Source organism: Mustela lutreola, chromosome 9 (genome assembly GCF_030435805.1).
Source record: "Mustela lutreola isolate mMusLut2 chromosome 9, mMusLut2.pri, whole genome shotgun sequence".
NCBI lineage: Eukaryota > Metazoa > Chordata > Mammalia > Carnivora > Mustelidae > Mustela > Mustela lutreola.
Window position 1 is genome coordinate 69,994,804 of NC_081298.1, and position 16,983 is coordinate 70,011,786.

Here is a 16,983-nt window from a genome sequence, read left to right on the forward strand (position 1 = left end):
AGCTATGGGATGCTTTGCGAACTTTAAAAAAGAACTCTGAACTGACCCACCCCCACCCCAAAAAAGACAAAGATCCCACTCAGAAAGAAGTCATATTCACAAAACTGACAGAATCTAGACTATCTTTCCAAAGCACTAAATGGACCAGAGAAAAGGTAAAGAAAAAGAAAGGAGCAGAGCTAGAAAAGCCAAGAAAAAGACTCACTTGGTAGTGGTGAGAAGCCCTGTGAGCTCCTTGGCCCCTGCTGAAGCCTGCCCCAGTGTCATGGTGATGGGCTTCCCTCCTGCAGCTGCAAAACAGAAAACCCCAAGGCCAGTGGTCAGTCCTGCCTGGCCACACTTTTCAGGGTTTTACAGCCCAGGCTAAATGCAAAATATTATGGACAAAGACTGGACGAAGAAGAAAAACAAAGAGTAAGTATAGCAGAATAGGGAATTATTCTTTTCTTCTATTTTTTAAACTTTCTGGAATATTTTACCTTTTTTTTTTTTTTTAAAGGTTTTATTTTTAAGTAGTCTCTATATCCAACATGGGGTTCACACTCATAATCCTGAGACCAAGAGTCGTGCTCTACTGACTGAGCCAGCCAGGCATCCCTGGAATATTTCTTATCTTTAATTGAAATTAAAGATAAGAAATGTGGGGCGCCTGGGTGGCTCAGTGGGTTAAAGCCTCTGCCTTCGGCTCAGGTCATGATCCCAGGGTCCTGGGATCGAGCCCCGCATCGGGCTCTCTGCTCCATGGAGTGCCTGCTTCCTCCTGTCTCTCTGCCTGCTTGTCATCTCTGTCTATCAAATAAATAAATAAAATCTTTAAAAAAAAAGAAAAAAAAAAGAAAAAAAAAGAACAAAATGTGATGATGCTTTGAGTGACCCCATAGCTCCCTCAGATCCTCATCCTGCCTCCTTGCTCCTGGTTCAGATCAGGTCATGGCCCACTTCTGCCCAATGTGCTACCGTGTGCCCTCTTTGCGCCAGGCACACCTTGCATTAGAGACTGAGCTGTACAGCAAGTAGTCACCAAGAGAGCAATGTTATGTGGTCTGAGAGAGCTCAGTTTTTATTTAAACAGGCTAAGAAAAACTCACCTTCTGGAGCTCCTCCTTGGGAAGGAGTACAAGGCCCTCCAGCTGGGTCCCCTTGGGAAATAAGGGACACCTTAATTTTTGGTCGCTTGGAGGTCTTACTGCCAGGAAGAGGACTGGAAGGATGGTGGCGCTTCAGCTGGACCCTAAGATCCTCTTTCTCTGCCTCTTCTGTTTGTTCTGATGAAATGGGAACTAAAGATGGAGCAGAGGTAAGGTCTTCCATAATCCAAAACGGCCCGAGAGACACTGACAGCACCAGCACTGGCATGACTGTGTCATACACAAAGTCAGACCTCAAAGGCAACTGCTAGTGCTTCAGTCCCATCTCACTCAGGTCCCACCTGTGGTTAGAAGGCCTCCCTGCCCTCTCAGAGAATGGGTCCATCCCCAGCCCTTACCCTGTTCTGGAGTTAGAAGGAAGGGGGCTCTGAGTTGGTAGGAATAAAAACAAAGATGACACCCTGACCCTGCCTAGCAAAGGCCAACCAAAAAAACAGAGGATTCACTACAATGGATCTAAGCAGTGCTTCCTGCACTCAATGTCATAATTCTCCTGTCTTAAGCCCACCCTCACATCACTGGGGGACAGTAAACATTCCACAAAGAAGCAGTAAAGGACCACACTACGCAGTTCTCTCTAAAACGGAGAATTTCACAAGGCTCTGAGCATCCAAATATCCTAAGAGCTCAGGGTTGAAGGTTTGCTTGCCAAATGAAGGCAACAAGGTTTATTGCCGGAATCAAGGCTGGCTTTGAGTAGCTACTAGGCAAGGAAGCATTTCAGCCAAGACAACTTAACTGCTCCTGCCCAAAAGCAAAAGGGCAATAGTAGCCCATGTCACAACTAGTCCCCACGTCCTTTGTACTAGGTACAGAGAAAGATCACCTGTTCACACATGGGATTCCCCCTCTGCTGAATCAAACAGACTCATCCTACACATGGCCAAACCTCTTGGACTCTGAAGTTACCTTTCACACTTCCTCAGAGATTCCCTTCTCTTTAAAACAAAAGCCCACCCCAGGTCCTCTTCTTAGCATAGGTAATCAGGGGCAGGATGGGGAGGAAAGCAGTGGTCCTATGAGGAAGGCAGGCAGGAATGGGGGTGCTGGCCTGGGCCACAGGACATAACCAGCTAGAAGGATCGCTGAGGGGATAAATGCATTGACTAAAATCAGAATAGGAAGGATGGTAAAAGGGAAAGGAGACAAAAGGTTTTATGCTGATAGTGGCTGGTGTGCTTGTAGCGGCCAGGATGGAAGCAGGAATCCAGAAGCAGGGAGAAAAACACACAAGGAAACTCAGGTTCACAGGCAATGGGCCACAGGCACACATAGGAGAAGCAGAGCCAAGAATCACAAGAGACAAAAAAGGAAAAACCATGAGAGTAACCAACAGAAAGTATGGAGAAAAAGCCAACACTATACTATGGAGGAGTAAGCGAAAGGAGTCAACCAAGGAAAGAATCAGGAGACAGAAAAAGGAAGAGAGAAAAGAACAGCAGGAAATCAGAGACAAAAGAGAGAGGCAGGATCGGGAATAAAACAAGGGAGACATGGAGAGAAGCAGAGAGCAGAGCATGAAAAGGTGAGAGGAAGAGCAATACTCACCAAAGAGACAGGAGGAGGTGCCGGGAGGAAGAGCTTTCCTCACCAGCATATTTTGTTTCAGAAAAGCAGCAAACTGTGCTGGAATGAATCAGAAAGAATTACAGAATCACAGCCAGCCAGAGAAAGGAAAAAAGGAGAGGGAGTAAGAAAAAGATATGAAAATGTTCTAGAAAATGGTCGGTAAGGGCTTTTTCCAGAACTACTGCATGTGTTTGACACCTGACTCCTAGCAGCTTCCTGGAATCATCTATAAACTGAAAATAATAAATGTACCTGCCTCATGGGCCATTGCCAAGATTCAGTGAGCAACAGCAAGTCAAATGCCAGGAAAACAGCATGACACATAGTCAGGGTTCCATAAAATTTATCTATAATCATTTCCTCTTGCCTATGAGGCCCTGCCAAAGCCAGGGTGCGATGGCTGCTGCTCAGTGCCATGATATTCTGGGGCCCATTTCAAACCCAGATCACCAATCAGCCTTCCAGAACTCCCTAGACTCTCAACTAATTATCCCCTCCAGAAGCACAGCCAACCACTGGTTCTCTCTTCATCAAAAGCCTAAGCAAACACCACCAACCCAGAATTTGGCTCTGGCCACCACTTAAGATAAGGTTACAGACCATCCATGTGGCCCCAGGGGGCCTGGCTTGTTTTTTCTTTTTTGTCTTTTTGCCTTCACCAATCACTCACACATGTTCCTTAAGGGTACCCTCATAAGAGGCCTGAGTTTAAGTCCTGACCCTTTGGCTCCACTAAAGAAACACAGGGGAAGTGAGCAGATCAGCCCACTGTCACCTCTGCGTCTCTCCACTTGACAGTCAGCTCTGGTGCTGCCTCCTCCCAAGTACCCAAGACTTCAGATAATACATGTTCTTGGATACGTCATCAAACACAATGTGCAAAAAGCCTTACCTTGGGGCTGCCCAACCAGATTGAAGTGGGGGCAGGGGACAAGCCACTGTTTCTTTTCTCCCTACCCAAAACACTATGCCTTTTCTATAAGCTACAGTAGCACTCACTGTTCTCCAGATTGTACATACAAACATTTCCCAGCCTAATCTAAAGCCTATCTGCAGAAACCCCAATAAACCTCACGGAAAGGTCCCAGTGTGGGAACCTTAACTCTTCAAGGGCAAAACAAAGAAAGGGCATGATGCCAGCTGCACTGCCCTGGAATCTGAGGAAAAAAGCTCATCACCTCGTCCACATGATCTGAAGAGTGCCCTGACTGCAGGAGTGGTTGGGCAGCGCGAAGAACAGAACAAGTAGCTTCCCCAATTGGGAATCAGAAAAAATTTTGAGGCAAATACACACATAATCAGCTCATAAAACCTAACCTCCCCAGAACACCAAAGCAAAGCTGTAATTACTGGAACTATATAGCTCCACTAATGCACGACCTTTTGTGATGTCTCACCCTTGAAAACAATCTCTGGTATTCATTTCAACCTAATTCTGTCTGGACAGAAATGTGGGAAAGGGTGCCTCTCGCATGCCCCAGAGGAAGCTACAGATACCAATACTTCTCAAATCCCACATGACCTCACTCCAAAAGATAAACCAAGAGGCCACTGGGCCAAGAAGCCGATACCTTGAGCTTGTTTGTGGGTCAGCACAGCTTCCGTCCGCTGCACGTGTCTCTTCAGGAGCTGAGCGCTCCCGATCTGACTGGACTTCTGGACAGAGGTCACTGTAGTCACTTTGGTCTTGGGACTGGAAGTGGGGCTGCTAGACACACTGGAAAGATCCTAAGCAGGGCAAGAAGGGTAAGAGCTGAGCCAGCTGCTTGGATCTGATCACCAATGATCACGTCCCCCTGGAATTCCCTGCCCAGGAATTCTCCTCATAGGAACTCAATGGTCTACAGCACTGGCAAAGCAGACAAGCACCCCCAGAAGTGAAGGAACCAACTCCACAGTCCTACATACCCAACCGAAGTGCTCCCTCTGTTCCCCACCTTCCTACATTACCTCCGAGCCTGACGGTGAGGCAGGCAGCTTGGCAGCTGGTGAGGCAGGCCGACTGCCCCGCTCGGGGACCTCAAAGGCCAGGTCTCTTCGGGCTGCATCCCGAGGCTTCTTCTTCTTCTCAGCATCCTGATCCCGAGGCTCAGAGCCCATGTGCCCATCAGCACGAGTGAGCACTCCAGTCAGAAAGTCCACAATCTCATCCTAGTGTGAAGAGGGCCCAGGCCACTCAGTCCTCAGTCTAGGGAACAGGAACCTCCCTGGCAGGTTCAAGTTAATTCAACTAACTCGGCTTTGGCATCGGATGTGTCCTTCTCCATGCACTACGAGCCAAGCACAAACCCCAGCCTCAGCCAAAGACCAGCAGAAGCCTGCTCCCTGATGCCTCTGTAGGGTGGCATGGCACCCCACTCCTCCATACACATGTCCGCTTCCTCCCCTCTCTCTTTCCCCTTTCCTTATGATTTAGTTCTATCAGAGGCTCCACTGGACACTCCTTCACCCTTCAGAGCCAAAGACACTACTGTCAATAAGATCAAGCCTAAAAGCTTATAGAAAGACAAGCCTCATTGAGAAAAACACATGAAGCAACTGCATACCTGAATGCATCTGTCCACCATGCTCTGAGTCAGCCCCTCTGATTTCTTCTTTGCTTTGCTTATTCTAGAAGACAGAGAGGAAAAATGTTTATTTTAAACATTCCATGGCATCATATGGAAGCGAGAATGTATTTCTCTTCTGTGTTGGCTATTTTCTGAGCCCAGGAAGGAGGACCACGTTAGCCCTCAGGCAGGTATCACCACTTCTCTAAACCTCATGTTTCTCATGTTCCTCATGTTCCACCACTTCTCTAAACCTCATGTTCTGCAAAAATGGAATCATAATACCTCGCTCATGGACTTGTGAGGATTACAAAAATAATATATGTAAAGAACAGAGAACATATGAAAATTGCCTAGGACTGTACATTCCTAAAGTCCTACACTTATGGCTTCCCAGATAAACTCTGACTTCTATGACCTCATCTAGAAGTCCCCCAATAAAGGCCCAAACCCTGAGATTACTGGATGCTGTTGCATGAGATCAGTAGTAGACAAAAGGTGGTCATAAGTTACTTCTATAAAGGTAAGAGAAAATAGTCACCTGGCTACATTCCCTTCTTTGGAAGCCAGTTTTAAAACCCCTGGCTTCTGACTGAGGGTCTCAGCAGAGACTCCGAATGACAGGGTGGAGAACAATATTCTGGACTTCCAAATCCTGAGAACCCCAATTTACTGGCTATTGACCTCTGACCCTATGTAGCACCCTCATCTTACATATGAGGACAGTGGGTCCCAGAAGTTAAGCAGTTAACCCAAGGTTCTTAGCAAAGCAACCAAGACTGAACTGAGTCACCTGATTCTCCGGCCAATACTTGAGGACTTTGCAAACACATCTCAAAAGCAGCCTCACAACTTAACTCCCACTGAAGTGTTCCTATCTTTTGTGTTTCCTCACTGCTACTCAACACACACACACAGCCCCACATACATGCTACCCTCCTATAGATAAGAATGTCTGAATAACCAACAAACAAAATGTATTTACAAGAAAATATTGCTTTGAGCACCAGAGGATTAGATTCTAGACCCACAAGAAACAGCCAAATGACAAAACCAGAAGGACCTCTCTAAAACATCACTGGTTAAGAAACTGACAAGACCGGTGGGAGCAGGTACTTGTTTTAAACTAACTAGCTGGGGCGCCTGGGTGGCTCAGTGGGTTAAGCCACTGCCTTCGGCTCAGGTCATGATCTCAGGGTCCTGGGATCGAGTCCCGCATCGGGCTCTCTGCTCAGCAGGGAGCCTGCTTCCCTCTCTCTCTCTCTCTGGCTGCCTCTCTGTCTACTTGTGATTTCTCTCTGTCAAATTAATAAATAAAATATTTAAAAAAAAAAAAAAAAGGAAGCCCAACAAATGACACACCTCTTTTTCAGGACATTTCAAGAAAGCCTAATTAAAGGCCTTATAAGCAGCCAGTCTTTTAAGGGAGAAGTGGCCATCTCAATGAGCTAAGGTGCCCCTTCCAAACTCCAGCTGTTTTTACTCCAAAATATATTAAAGGATGTTAATACAAATAAAATCTACATTCACGTACATCCTTAGTAAGAAACAAAATATAAGAAGTGTCTACCCCAGTCAAAGCACAATGACCAAGACTGCATTCACCGAGTCTCAAATTATCTCCCTCCCACTGGGTAACTACTAATCGCAAAGGGAAACAGTAACTTCACAGTAGAGAAACCTGGAAGATGCCACCTTCACCAGGTGGTCAAGGTTAAGGTCACCAGTGATAAGACACATCAACATCATCATGTAGGCCCAGGGAGGATGCACTGAGGGCTTACCAACTGGTAGCCCTGCCAAAAATGCATATGCTCAACCTAATCACAAAAAACGTTAAAAACCTAAATTGAGGGACAGCCTACAAAATAAGTGGCTGGAAGTCTTCAAAATGTCAAGGTCATGAAAGACGAAAGAATACTATCAAACTCAAGGAGACTGACGAGACAGGCAACTAATATATTACACGTGATTCAGGACTGGACACCAGACAGGAAAAGGACATTAGTGAGCCAACTGACAATATCTGCAACTGTACATTAGAAAATAGTATCATACAACATTAATGTCCTCATTTTGATAATCATATTCTGGTTATTTAAGATGTTCACATTTGGGAAATCTGAGTTCAGAGTCTTTAAGAAATTTCTGTACTATTTTTGCAACTTTTTATAAATCTGAACTAGTTTAAAATGTAAAATGGTTCCCCCTTTCACAGAAGCAGATTTAGTCTGTAGTTACATCACCACCTCGCAGGCCTCTCTCCAACACTACAACTTGACTCTCTCACAGCTCTGGGGGAAGCCACACACACCTGAGATTATCGTCAGCTCCCCCAACCACCACCAAGCTGTTCTCAGCCCGAATCTTCTCCCGGAAATCTTCCATGGCTTCGGGATGACACTGCAAGGAATTCTGCCCAATGACAAAGAGGACTGGAGTCTTCATATCCAAGAGGGGATCATCCACATCCTAAAACATGAACAGGTTTTATAATCAGCCAGTTACTACTCACTGAGGACTGACTTGTCAAGTCCGCTGAGCAGAGTCAACTGGGCAACTAGTCGCTGAGTGCCAGTTTGGGTAATGCATGCACCCCCTTATTCTCACCAGCCTGTGACCCAGCAATCAGCTGCACCCCATGCTTACCCCTCTGGGACCATCCACGGTAAGTAAAGGAAACCCAAGGCAGACAACTGCAGTGACATACTCCATCACTGACACCTGGAAATAATACAACAGTTTGTCTCAAGGTCAACTGACTTTACTGCAGCTACACCCTACCCAGAGTCCAGAGGTGGTCCAGATCTACCAGCTTGTCCCATCTCTATCTCCCCAGTCCTAATCCATAGGAGTACCAGCTATAGTGGCGGCAGTAAGATCGTAAGACACAAGATCCCAGCACACAAAATGGAGCCCTGAGAGAACCGCAGCAGAGGGCTGAACCACAGGACGGGAAACTCAGTGCTTTCATCCTATTAATTCCCCAAACTTGAGTTTTCCTATTCACTTTCTCCTCCACAAATAGCAAATACAATCAGAAAGACACAAATGTCGCTCTTCATCCATAAGCAAAGAAAATCTCTCCCTTTTGAATCTAATGTTTAGCTCCCAGGCACTTCAAACTTGTTTGAGCAGTTGCTGACTGAATTCTGTCATTCCCAGGACCAGGGAGTGTCAGGAGACAGCCTCCTTCCTCTATCAGCCCTAGATGTCACACCTGACCAGACCACACGAAGCAGCAGAGACTCAACTTATTTGATCCACTTGAGAACTGGGGCTTTGGGCAGGTCAGGGACACTTACATAAACTAATGTACACACAAATGTATGTAAAATAATAAACAGAAGATTCCTTAATGTTTACAAAGGGACAGACTATGAACACAACATCAACACAACACAACATCAAATTCCAAAGCTATTAAAATTTATGCCTGCTAGTATTTTTTTTAAGGTGGAGAACAGTACTTACATTTGGGGGTGGGGGAGGAAATTTTTTTTTCAGAAATACATACTGATATATATATATATGTGTGTGTGTGTGTGTGTGTACATATGCATATATATATACACACTCATATATATACACACACATATTACATATCTATCATAAGTGATATATATACATTACATATATATATATATATCACAAATGATAACAATATTTGGGATTTTCTTCAAGATAATTGGAGAAGACAGAAAGTGGACAGGGGTAAGATGAAAAAGTCTGACCATGAGTAAATCACTGGTAAATCACTGTGAGGAGTCCACAGGATTTATTATCGGTCTGTTCTCCCTTTAATTTTCTGTTTAAAATTTCCACAATAAAATTAGTCTTCTATACCTTAAAATGCATATATGTAGGCAGATCACCTAGCACGGTGTCTAGAACATAAAAAAAGGACTCAATGGTAGCAATCAGCAGTAACAGCATCAGTATTCTATCCCAAGACAGCCTCCAAATGAGATGGCAATTACTTACATGACAGGCCACCAGCGCTCCTGTATTCCAGCCAATCAAGATAATGGGTTTGTGGGGGAAATGGCTGTGAATCTTTGTGGGAGGAGAAAGAAGACAGTAAGACAGGAGTCTGGGCCAAAAGCAAGCCCAGCATGCTGGGGGTGCCACAGCGACCCGAAACAAGGGTACTCTCACCTCCAGTACTTTGCTTCTCACTGCCCCAATCATATGCTCCAGACACTGCAGAACTCCTACCCCACTACCGTTGTTCAGCAGATGGGTTGCTACAGGGATGACCTGAAGGAAAGAAAGTGGCAGTCATGCCAGCAGAGATTTAAGTTTCAAATCTTCTCTCAATTCTGCTTAACCTACCCTAAATCCCTTCAACCTTGGATAAGCACCTTTAGAATTAAAAACAAAAAGACAGTGGGGGAATGCCGAACATTTAAGTCCTCTATTTTGACTCCCTCCCACATTCTGTCTGCTCAGTCTTCCAAGACTCTATTCCAATCCAGGAGACAGTTCCTCTTAGCCCCACACATACCTTGCCTAAGCAGGAGAGCTGAGACTGCCAGAAGCGGTGGCGGCGTGACGTGGGGAACACAGAGCTAGAAGGCCCAGAGGAGGCAATGAGAATGAGAGGAGAGCCGGGGAGCTTGCTCTAAGGAGGAAGAACCCCAGAGAGAACCAGTGAGGGTGAGATGTCACTCCACAGAATCTCAAGTATCATAATACCTTTTTTAATCCCCGCCACTGCCAATTTCTTTATGAAACTCTGCTAAGCACTATACACAACCAGTTATTACTGGGAAAGTTAAGTCATTTATTACCCTCTTGCTAAGGTTCTGAGAGTGGATTCTAAAAATTTTGTGGGTCATAGTTAAGTCTTGAGCTGCTCTGACTTACTGGTTTGTTATGAGAAAGTACCCCCACAGCAGGATCCCAGGGCCTCTTCAGCAGGAGGGACAAGGCCTCAGCTCCTGCAGCCCCAGTCTTCGTGTTAGATGACACAAGCATCCGGTCGATCAAAGTAGGGATCTAGAAGCAAAAGCAAAGATCCCTCCAGTGTGAAGCAGGGGACCTGCACACTAGCAGGATTCAGGTGGGAAGAAAGAACCACCCCCCCAACTCTGAGCCACAGGCAGACTTGAATTAAGCCTCTCAAACGTTACTTGGGCAAAAGCAAAAATAAAAGGATGGCTGAAAAGTATGCCTCCCATCATTAAAGGTAAATAAGTACGATCCTTTGGGAAAACTTGGTGAAATGCATTAAGAGACTTAAATTTATTCTTATCCCCTTCCCAAAGGATTCTTTTTTTTTTTTTTTTAAGGTTTTTAAATTTATTGACAGAGACAGTGAACGAGCACAAGCACAGGGAGCAGCAGGCTGAGGGAGAGGCAGAAGTAGGCATACTGCTGAGCCAGTAGCCCGGTGTGGGACTTGATCCCAGGACCCTGGGATCATACCTGAGCTGAAGGCAGACACTTAACCCACCAAGCCACCCAGGCATTCCTTCCCAAAGGATTCTACTTCTGAAAACTTCTAACAAAATGTATCAAAAACACAAACACACACATGGTGTTTGTGAGGGTGGGGGTTATGTATAAAAGACAAATTCATTCTCGATAATGATTTAAAGAAGAAATAAACTAAATATGTCTATAAGAGAATGATTAAGCAAATTATCCAAATAACTAGATATTAAGGGTTAATTTAAAATATTTAAAAGAATTTGGGGTGCCTGGGTAGCTCAGTGGGTTAAGGCCTCTGCCTTCGGCTCAGGTCATGGTCCCAGGGTCCTGGGATCAAGCCCCACATTGGGCTCTCTGCTCAGCATGGAGCCTGCCTACCCCCCTCTCTCTGCCTGCCTCTCAGCCTGCTTGTGATCTCTGTCAAATGAATAAATAAAAAAATCTTAAAAAAAAAAAATTTTAAAGAATTTGTAATAAGGAAGTAACTACTAAAATGCTAAAGAAAAAATAGAAAATATAAAAAATTACCTCCACTAAGAAAAATGCTATTAGAAAATATGCCAAAATATTAACAATTATCTTTATGGAGTTATGGACAGCTTTTTTTTTTTTTTTTAAAGATTTTATTTATTTATTTGACAGAGAGAGATCACAGTAGACAGAGAGGCAGGCAGAGAGAGAGAGGGAAGCAGGCTCCCTGCTGAGCAGAGAGCCCGATGCAGGACTCCATCCCAGGACCCTGAGATCATGACCTGAGCCGAAGGCAGCGGCTTAACCCACTGAGCCACCCAGGTGCCCCTGGACAGCTTTTTTCTTAGATTTTTTTTCCTTAAATTTCTGTTTGTTCTAACTTCCTCAATGAACATCAGTTGATTTTATAAATTTAAAAAAATTGTGCCCCAAATAATGTAACACATGTGTTGTGTATATTGTGATTTATACCATGTCCTATTTTTCACTATTCACCAGGAAATGTGACCTCTCAGATGTGTAAGTGTAGGTTTGGGACATGCTATTGCTCACACTGAGAAGTACCTCTGTGAATTCCACCTTACCCACAAAAGGTCAAAATGACCTAGGGGAAAGGAAATATTTTTGAATGTTAAAGGTACTCTTCAGAAAAAACAAACACAGAGCACTTGGGTGGCTCAAATGGTTAAGCATCTGCCTTCAGCTCAGGTTGTGATAGCAGGGTCCTAGGATCGAGCCCCACATTGGGCTCCCTGTTCAGCAGAGAGTCTGCTTCTCCCTCTACCCTGCCCCCTTGCTCGTGATTTCTCTCTCTTGGAGAAAGAAAAATCTTTAAAACAAGAACAAAAACATTCTGAAAAACCAGAAAATAAGAAGTACGATGGTGATGCAGGTTGTAAAGTCAGCCTACAACTAACACCATACCCAAGAGTGAAAAGCTAAGAGCTTTTCCTCTGAGTTCAGGAACAAGATAAGGATGGCCCCTCTTACCACTTCTATTCAACACTGTATTACTATTAGACCTAGCTAGAGCAATTAGATAAGAAAGTAAAAGGAATCCAAATTAAAAACAAGTAAAACTGACATTATTTGCAGATGACATATTCCAGTTCTCAGAAGGGGAATCCCTTGGGAAGGAACGCCTGGGTGGCTCAGTGGCTTAAGCGTCTGCCTTTGGCCCAGGTCATAATCCCAGGGTCTTTTCAAAGGAAACAATAATAAAATGAAAAGGTAACCTACTGAACAGAAGATATCTACAAATGATATATCCAATAAGGGGTTAATATCTAAAATATATAAAGAACTCTTACAACTCAATAGCAAAAAATAATCCAATTAAAGTGTAGACATTTTTCCAAGGAAGAATAGACATTTTTCCAAGGAAGACATACTGACAGCCAACAGACACATGAAAAGATGCTCAACATCACTCATCATTAGGGAAATGCAAACCAAAACTACAGTGAGAAATCATCTTACCTCTGTTAGAATGGCTATTAGGAAAAAGACAAATACCAAGTGTTGGCAAGTATGTGAGATATGGGAACACTTGTGCACCGCTGGTGGGAATGTAAACTGGTGCAGCCACGATGGAAAACAGTATGGAGATTCCTCAAAATATTAAAAATAGAACTACTATATGATCCAGCAATTATACTTATGGGTATTTACCCAAAGAAAATAAAAACACTAACTCAAAATCAGTCATAAAGAAGGAAGGAAATCTTGCCATTTGGCACAACATGGATGGACCCTGAGAGCATTATGCTAAGTGAAATGATTAAGAGAAAGACAAACACTGTATGATCTCACTTATGTGTAGAATCCAAAGCAAAAACCAAAACAATAACAACAAAAAAAGCTCACAGATATAGATAATAGATTGGTGGCTGCGAGGCAGAGGACTGGGTGTGGACAAAATAGGTGAAGGGGATCAAAAAGTACAATCTTATAGTTCTAAAATACTAAGTCATGGGGATATAATGTTCAGCATGGTGACTATAGTTAATACTGCACTGTCTATCTGAAAACTGTTGGGAGTAGATCTTAAAAGTTCTCATCACAAGAAAAAGAATTTTGTAACTATGCATGACAACACATATTAACTTACTGTGATCATTTTACATTACATACAAATATCAAATCATGCTGTACAGCTGAAACTAATAAAGTAAGTCACAAAGTTCAAAGACAACACAAGAAAATACGCTGCATCAGGCAATGACAAGCATGGACAGTATCACTAATTTTATTTTATTTATTTATTTATTTAAAGATTTTTTATTTATTTGACAGACAGTGATCACAAGTAGGCAGAGAGACAGGCAGAGAGAGAGGAGGAAGCAGGCTCCCTGCTGAGCAGAAAGCTCGATGCAGGGCTTGATCCCAGGATCCTGGGATCATGACCTGAGCTGAAGGCAGAGGCTTTAACCCACTGAGCCACCCAGGCGCCCAGTATCACTAATTTTAAAAAAGCAAAACTAAGATTTCTGCCTGAGAAATTAGGGGAATATACCATGAGACTGTATCAGTTTAACTCAGGAAACAAATGTTTATGCCACAGCTGCAGTTAGTTACAAGGCACCTACAAGGGGTACGGAAGACAAACACACAAATAACAAAAGAGGCTATTTATAACTGCTAGAAAAATAAAGAAACCCAACACTACTGATTCAAATCATCCAATAGAGAAGGAAGTCGAGGCAATTTTCATCTGAGGATGTAGCAAGTGAAGTGAGATGTGTTCTGCCGAATTCCAACAGAACGTGGGAAAAATGCTTTCCAATCAGTGACACCAGACAGAAGCAAGACTCTGTAGGGCCTATTCTAGAGACAGATGACCTGAGTCAGGGATTTGAGTATGGAAGCAGGGAGAACATAAGGACAGTAACAAAGGCAAAAGATCTTCACTACAAAACGGCCATTTCTTTGTAACTTACTCTGTAACTACAAGCCACTCAACACCTTGAGGCAGAGGATCTGATCCGAAAAAATTCTGAAAGCTTTTATCTGGGGATGCCTGGGTGGCTCAGTTGGGTAAGCCACAGCCTTCACCTCAGGTCATGATCCCCGAGTCCTGGAATAGAGTCCCACATCTGGCTTCCCCTGCTTTGCAGGGAGCCTGCTTCTTCCTCTCCCTCTGCCTCTCTCCCTGCTTGTGCTCTCTCTCTCTCTCTGTTAAATGAATAAATAAAATCTTTAAAAAATTTTTAAATTTAATTTAAAAAATAAATAAAAGCTTTTATCTGGCAGTAGAGTACAACTCTGAAACGACAAAGCCTTGAAAATCACTGTCAATATAGACTTAGAAATAATTAATCAGTAACCAACTTCTCTGCCAACCAAGCCTAGCCGGTCTTTCCAACACTGCATCACTCCCAACAGAATATTCAGAGACTAGGGTGTATACCTTCTCTGCTCTCTTCACAATGGCTCTAATGCTGAAAGTAGCTGGGCCAAGAGATGATCCCATTCACCTGTATTTCCATCCAACAGGTACACTAAAAGGAGGTAAAAGACCTTTACTTTAAAAACTGTAAGGCATTAATGAAAGGAACTGAAGATGACACAAAGAAATAGATATTCCATGCTTATGGATTAGAAAAATTAATATTGTTAAAATGTCCATACTACCAAGAGCAATCTACGGATTCAATGCAATCCCTATCAAAATTACAATACCATTTTTCAGAGAACTAGAACAAGTAATCCAAAAATTTGTATGGAACCACAAAAGACCCCAAATAGCCAAAGCAATCTTGAGAAAGAACAAAGCTGGACATATCACCATCTCAGACTTCAAGATATACTACAAAGCTTCAGTAATCCAAATAGTATGGTACTAACATAAAAACAGACACAAAAATCAATGGAACAGAATAGAAAACCCAGAAATAAACCCACATTTACATGGTCAATTAATCCATGACAAAGGAGGCAAGAATATACAACAGGGAAAGGACAGTCTCTTTAAAAAATGGGTGTTGGGAAAACTGGACAGCCACATGCAACAGAATAAAACTGGACCACTTTCTTACACCATACACAAAAATAAATTTAAAATGGATTAGGGGGCGCCTGGGTGGCTCAGTGGGTTAAGCCTCTGCCTTCGGCTCAGGTCATGATCCCAGGGGCCTGGGATCGAGTCCCGCACTGGGCTCTCTGCTCAGCAGGGAGCCTGCCTCTCCTCATCTCTCTGTCTGTCTCTCTGCCTATTTGTGATCTCTCTCTCTGTCAAATAAATAAATAAAAAATCTTTAAAAAAAAATAAAAAAGTTTAAAATGGATTAAAGACCTAAATGTGGTATCTGAAACCATAAAACTCCTAAAAGAAAACATATGCAGTAACCTCCTGGACATTGGCCTTAGGCAATATGTTTATGGATCTATTCCCTAGGGCAAGGGAAACAAAAGCAAAAATAAATTAGGACTATTGGGACTACACCAAAAAGCTTTTGCACAGCAAAGGAAACTATCAGCAAAATGAAAAGGCAACCTCCTGAATGGGAGAAGATATTTGCAATGATATATCTGATAAGGAGTTAATATCTAAAATTATATAAAGAACTTATGCCACTCAACACCAAAAAATTAATAATCCAATTTAAAAAATGTGCAGAGGACCTGAAAAGACACTTTTCCCAAGAGGGCATACAGACAATCAATAGACACATGATAAGACGCTCAACATCACTAACCATCAGGGAAATGCAAATCAAAACCACAAGGAGTTATCACCTTATACCAGTCAGAATGGCTAAAATAAAAAAGACAAGAAATATCAAGCACCAGAGAGGACACGGAGATAAGGGAACCCTTGTGCACTCTTGGTGGGAATGTAATGCAACCACTGGGGAAAAAGTATGGCGGTTCCTCAAAAAATTAAAAATAGAATTACCATATGATCCAGTAACTCACTACAGAACATTTACCCAAAGAAATCTGAAAAAGATATATGCACCCTATGTTCATTGCAGCATTATTTATAATAGCTAAAATACAGAAGTAACTAAGTGTCCATCCATAGATAAATGGATAAAGATGATGTGGTATATATACACAGAATATTACTAGTGAATATTAGAATACTAGTGAATACTAGTGAATTAGAATAGAACAGTGAATTAGAATACTAGTGAATATTGGAATCAGAATATTACTCAGTGGGGCACATGAATGGCTCAGTCGTTAAGCGTTTGCCTTCAGCTCAGGTCATGATCCTGGGGTCTTGGGATTGAGCCTTGCATTGTGTTCCCTGCTCAGCAGGAAGCCTTCTTCTCCCTCTCCACTCCCCCTGCTTGTGTTCCCTCTTTCACTGTCTCTATCAAATAAACAAAATCTTTTTAAAAAAAGGAATATTACTCAGCCACAAAAAAGAATGAAATCCCTACCATTTGCAACAAAACAGATGAACCTAGAGGATATTATGCTAAGTGAATGAAGTCAGAGAAAAACAAATTACCATGATTCCACTTATATGAGGAATCTAAAAAATAAAATAAATGAACAAACTAAAAAACAGAAAGAGACCCATAAATTCAGAGAAAAAAACTGGTGGTTACCAGAAGAAAGAGGGTTGGGGATGGGTGAAATAAGTAAAGGGCAGTAAAGAGATACAAACTTCTAATTATAAAATAAGTAAGTCACAGATATGAAAAGCACAGAATAGGGAGCAGTCAGTATTATTGCAATAAAATTCTCTGGTGACAGATGGTGACTACACTTACTATGGTGAGCACTGAGTAATAGTACAGATTTGTTAAATCACTACGTCGTATATGGAAAGTAACATAACACTGTATCTTGACTAT

The 16,983-nt window shown here is 42.8% G+C and overlaps 1 protein-coding gene across 12 annotated transcripts in view; it reads right to left on the minus strand.

The window, feature by feature from the left end:
• The window catches only part of KANSL3 (KAT8 regulatory NSL complex subunit 3), a 43,342-nt gene that overhangs the window by 11,588 nt on the left and 14,771 nt on the right, over positions 1 to 16,983 (minus strand). For 8 of the 12 annotated variants that reach the window (XM_059134635.1, XM_059134630.1, XM_059134636.1 and 5 more), the window contains 12 exons: positions 10,136 to 10,267; positions 9,774 to 9,890; positions 9,425 to 9,526; positions 9,251 to 9,322; positions 7,916 to 7,990; positions 7,581 to 7,738; positions 5,264 to 5,327; positions 4,668 to 4,868; positions 4,289 to 4,445; positions 2,697 to 2,774; positions 1,089 to 1,280; positions 206 to 290 (listed from right to left, as the gene is read on the minus strand). In XM_059134635.1, coding sequence (XP_058990618.1) covers positions 206 to 290; positions 1,089 to 1,280; positions 2,697 to 2,774; positions 4,289 to 4,445; positions 4,668 to 4,868; positions 5,264 to 5,327; positions 7,581 to 7,738; positions 7,916 to 7,990; positions 9,251 to 9,322; positions 9,425 to 9,526; positions 9,774 to 9,890; positions 10,136 to 10,267 — 1,433 coding nt within the window. Of the gene's footprint in view, positions 1 to 205; positions 291 to 1,088; positions 1,281 to 2,696; positions 2,775 to 4,288; positions 4,446 to 4,667; positions 4,869 to 5,263; positions 5,328 to 7,580; positions 7,739 to 7,915; positions 7,991 to 9,250; positions 9,323 to 9,424; positions 9,527 to 9,773; positions 9,891 to 10,135; positions 10,268 to 14,582; positions 14,674 to 16,983 lie in introns of all 12 variants that reach the window. The other 4 variants (XM_059134641.1, XM_059134633.1, XM_059134637.1 and 1 more) reach the window with 4 other exon arrangements.